Source organism: Mastomys coucha, unplaced genomic scaffold (assembly GCF_008632895.1).
Source record: "Mastomys coucha isolate ucsf_1 unplaced genomic scaffold, UCSF_Mcou_1 pScaffold5, whole genome shotgun sequence".
NCBI lineage: Eukaryota > Metazoa > Chordata > Mammalia > Rodentia > Muridae > Mastomys > Mastomys coucha.
The window spans coordinates 92111401-92115993 of record NW_022196911.1 but is presented as its reverse complement, the minus strand read 5'-3'; the positions used below and the strand labels follow the sequence as shown (position 1 = coordinate 92115993).

The following is a 4593-nucleotide window of genomic DNA, read 5'->3' as shown; positions in this document are numbered from 1 at the left end:
TTAGAGAACCATAAACCCTTTTTAGCAAGGAAAAACTCACAAATATGTTGGCCAGTTCCTACCACTAAATGCCTATTCAACTCAAGGCAAATGGCTACTCAACTTCAGTCCTGAGGTATCCCTGGACCTCAGGCATGGTGCTCCATCGCAGAGACCCACCAAGAAGTCCAAGGTTTCAAATGACTGATGTAGCCTTGCTGGCTCTGCTGAACAGGGACCTATAGTTCTATACCATGGTGGGCCCAAGTACATCAGGGAATGAGACCCTCTATGTCCATCCCCTAGTGCCACTTCAGGATTCTGTATTATGTCCTGGCTTGTGAGGAAGAGAGAAAAAAGTTGGTAACACTGGGTGCCTTTTATTTGGGAGCCCAGACAGTGAAAGGGGGAAAGAAGCCCCAGGCCACGTTGACACTGAGTGCCAGGAATCCCTCCATCCTAATCCTGGGTCTCTTCACTCTTTCCAGTTTCTGTCATTTCCATAAAAATAAAATAATAACAATAAAAAGGCATTCTCTTCTCCCAGGCCTCAGGAGAGAAGTTCCTTTGGTGTTAAAGAAAGGTGGTGGGGGGGGAATAATGGGGAGCAAAGGGGCCATTCTTTTGGTTTCCCAAACTCTAGTGTGTTTTTAAAAGCCCAAGGAGAGGGTGCCCTCTCCAGTAACCACAGGACCCGGAAGGAGTCCTGACAAGGCCACACCACATGACTACTGCATGTGGCTCCTAAATGCCCAACAAACCCCAATCCAACTGGGTCAGAACAACCAGGATAGCCCAAATTGATCATTCGTCAAGAGAAGCAGAGTTTAAGAAAGTGCCCGAGTAAATGCCTTGTCAAGTCTGTAAGTGTTTGGTGTTCACTTTCTTGGTGTTCGCTTCCTGGTGGGGTCTGACCCAATCAGGCCACTGGTTTCATTTCACTTATAAAATCTCAGCATTTGGGGATGGGGGCTTCCTACTGTGTATAGCCTAGGAGGTTATTCAGGGAGGAAGGAGACCACGGGAGAAGGTGGGCAGGGAGGAGGGAGAAGCACCCCCTAACACGGTCTGTCTTGCCTTGGTGTCATCTCAGAAAAATGCCAAGTGGGCATTAGCACCTTAGAAGGATGAACCTACCATTGTCTCCCCAACCCATTCTCTTCCCCCTCGACCACTAGAAGGGAAGTGGAGTACACTGGGTTACCTGGAAAGAGATCTGAGAGCAAACTGTCCTACAAGAAGATCTTCTTCCAAATTTATTCACAATCAGCTCAACTCATGAAAGCGATTTCTAAGCGCTCAGCAGAGCTCTAGATAGAAAATATGCGGCTAATTATCATGACAACTAGTACTGGTTATGGGATTATCACCACTGTCGGGTCAGGATGAATGATTATGACTGATACAGGTTCTTCTGAACCATGTTGGAGGGGAATGTCATTTCAGGCCTCCCACTCACTCACAGCACATGCAGGATAGCCCCCCAGGAACAGTCCAGAAACTGCTAAAGGTGTCATCTCTTGGGGTCCCTCAGCCGAGTCCTCTGCCAGTCCTGGCCCTGGCAGGCTCCCAATTCTCCAGGACAAGCCCTCTTCCCCTGCCCATCCCCTCTGGTGCTCACGGGGTAGTGCTGGTCTTGACCTTGGCAAGAACCTTCTTCTCCTTGACCCGGCGGTTCTGAAACCAGATGGTAATCTGCCGTTCAGAGAGGCTGGTGGCTGCGGAGATCTTGCGCCTCTTGTCCTTAGTGATAAACTTGTTGGCCGCATACTCTCGCTCCAGCTCCCGCAACTGCCCCTTGCTATAGGGGATGCGTTTTTTGCGGCCCCTGCGAAAGGCACAGCCGTCCGGAGGAGGGTGCTGGACACCGGGCTCTGGTGGAAAAAGAGAGCGAAGAAAAGGCATCTCAGTCCCCTCTCCAGTGCAAAACCAAGCGCAGACCCAGGCCCTGCAAGCCTCGGGGCTACGTCATCCTGCAGGCGCTTCCTGATCACCCTATGTGTGGGCCCGGCCGGCTCAAAGCATACAGACCCGCCAGATTCTGCCTGATTTCTCTGATCGCCACTCACTCAGCCTGTGCTCCTGCTGGCCACCCCCACCATCACTGATCTCACACCAGGAGTCTGTAAACACACCCACCCTGTCAGGTTTTTGTCCACAATCACAAAATCCACTTTCACATGCGTGTTCAGACTCAGCCACTCCTCCAAACTGGCAAATTATGTACATGAGAAAACAGGGTTATGTTCCCTACCCAACACACACACACACACACACACACACACACACACACACACACCAAGCACACGCATGAACACACCCTTCAGTACACCCTCAATCAAAGAAAACCTAAATTTTCTTTTCGAAACTGATCTTTAAAAGGAAGAAAGGGGTTGTATTCTCAAGAAAACACCCATAATATCTCTGATCCCACCCCTCAATGCCACCGTCAAAACCACTGGATTATGTCATTTGGCATTTGGGCAGAATTAGCCTGGGACTGTGCTGGGTAGGGACACTTTGGCCCCAGTCAACAGCAGAGGTCCAAGGTTCTCCCGACATATTGAAAGGCTGGTCCCAGAGCCTCCTGGAGGAGACAGGAAGGCTGGTTAAATTCAAGTTTCTGCTAGCACCCTGCTGAGGCCCCTTATTCAGACTCCCCTGAGGTCTCCATCCGGGCCCTCTAGTTGCCTGGACCCTCCGTCAAAATCCTAGTAAGTAACCAAGGAACCCCAGACCCCCCCCTCAGCAGCCCCAAGTCTCCCTTCCTCTCCTCTTCCTCCTTCCAAGCCAGTGCCAGCGTAGCCCATGCTGAGCCGAGGGGAGCCAGAGTAGAAGTTACCTGCAAATGCCGCTTTCCAGAATGGACCTGGTGGGTTCTGTTCACCTTGGCAACACATCTGGCTGTTCCAGCCACCGGCCAGGGCCCAAGGCTGGTAACTGTCCACGGGAAGCAGAGAATCGTGGCGAGGCTCCCCGGGGGCTCCCAGGGTCTGCACCACAGATACATCCAGGTAACTGGCCATAGGCTGATATGGTCCCGGGTAGCCCGGATAGAAGGCAAACTCGGTGGGACGGCTGGGATACTCCTCCCCCGGTGCAGGAGTTTCCGAAGGGTAGGTAGCCAGGGTGGCCGTCTGGGCACAGGGTTTCAGAGAGCTCCTGGATACTCGGCAAGAGTAGTACCCGCCTCCAAAGTAGCCATAAGGCACAGGAGCTGGAGATGCCCCCTGGGGCACCCCAGGACAAGGGTGGCACTGCTTTGGTGGCTCTGCAGAGCCTGGCAGATCCAGGGGTGCATAGTTGACAGTCGGCATCAGCGTTGGAGCTGCGGGATGGCTAGCCAGTGGGGAGGAGTGGGCGACTAGATTTCGACCCCCTCCAGCTCCCAGCAAGCCTTCGATATCCTTGGCCCCATCCAAGGTGGCATAATTGCCGGGCTCCATGGGGCCAAAGATCGGCTCATGGGGAGCCGAGGGTGGGGGTTCTAGGGGGCAGCAAGCTCTCTCTCCCCACCCAGGCCCAGGGAATCCTAAGCGTTTTAAATCGCTCCCAGCTCGCACGGCGCCTGCATTCGCCTGGCTGGGCCGTCTTGACGCAAGAGACGCAAGAGCCCGGGCACGAGCGCTGATTGGCTGTGGCCTGGGGGAGAGAGGCTCATAAAATCCACCCGCAGAAATTGCAGGGGGGAGAAGGGATGGGGAGCCCGGCTCCCGCTCCGCCTCCTCTCTTCTCCCCGTCTCTGCCTGTCTCTGTCTCTTTTTGTATGTGTCTCTGTCTTTCTCTCTGTGTGTACTGTGTCTCTGTCTTTATATGTCTCTCTCTGTGTCTCTGCCTGCTGTCTCTGTCGCTGTTTTCTCTCTCTCTCTCTCTCTCTCTCTCTCTCTCTCTCTCTCTCTCTCTCTCTCTGCCTGGCTCTCTGTCTTCTGCTCTTTGGCAGGTTTAACGAGAGAATAAAAAGCTCTCCCAATAAAGTGTCCATCTCCTGGAGATGAGGGGAGTCGGGGGAAGGGCTGGGAGGCCACTTCGGGCCGCCTCAAAGGAGAACCCGGGAATGCTTCTGAGATGGGAATGAGGTGAACTTGTAGGCATCAGGGAGCTCTTTGCTTGGCGTCTAGGTACTAGCTCATTGAAGATACCCTTCCTGTCCCGAATACACTGCGCCCAGGGAAGTGCCTTTGAGGTCCGTCCCCTAAGGACCCTGCCTAGTCACAACGCGGAAAGCCCTGGAGGCCCCAGTCGGGGTGAGGCGGAGCCAAGGGGCGGGGGACACGAAGGAGCAGCTGAAAACGTGCAGTGCTTGGCTCAGGGAACGCAATGTCCGGACCTAAAGGGGAAATGGAGCCTCTATATGTCTGGGAAAGGGGTCTGGATTTCCGTTTAAGGGTAGAGAAAGAGACCAAGAGACACAGGGACACCGGGCTTTACTTGAAGGAATAGACTCGGTGTGGAAAACGGGAGGGCTGGGGGCGGGGAGAAGGAGAGGGAAAGAGAGGGAGAGATCGACACATTACAAATGGGAAAGGAGGCGGTGTGTCAAGATTGTATCCCTTTTTCTGGAATCTGCAGTCAGGGGAAGCCAAGGCTCGTTAAGTGGCCATGAATCACCTGTGG

The 4593-nt window shown here is 53.6% G+C and overlaps 1 protein-coding gene across 1 annotated transcript; it reads right to left on the bottom strand.

Moving 5' to 3' along the window:
• Positions 1-339: 339 nt before the first annotated feature.
• On the bottom strand, positions 340-3550 carry Hoxb13 (homeobox B13). The gene is made up of 2 exons (XM_031352819.1): positions 2822-3550; positions 340-1853 (listed from the first exon to the last, which is right to left on the bottom strand). The coding sequence occupies exons 1-2, from the start codon at positions 3423-3425 to the stop codon at positions 1597-1599; spliced, it is 861 nt and encodes a 286-aa protein (XP_031208679.1). The 5' UTR covers positions 3426-3550; the 3' UTR covers positions 340-1596.
• Between the last annotated feature and the right edge of the window lie 1043 nt (positions 3551-4593).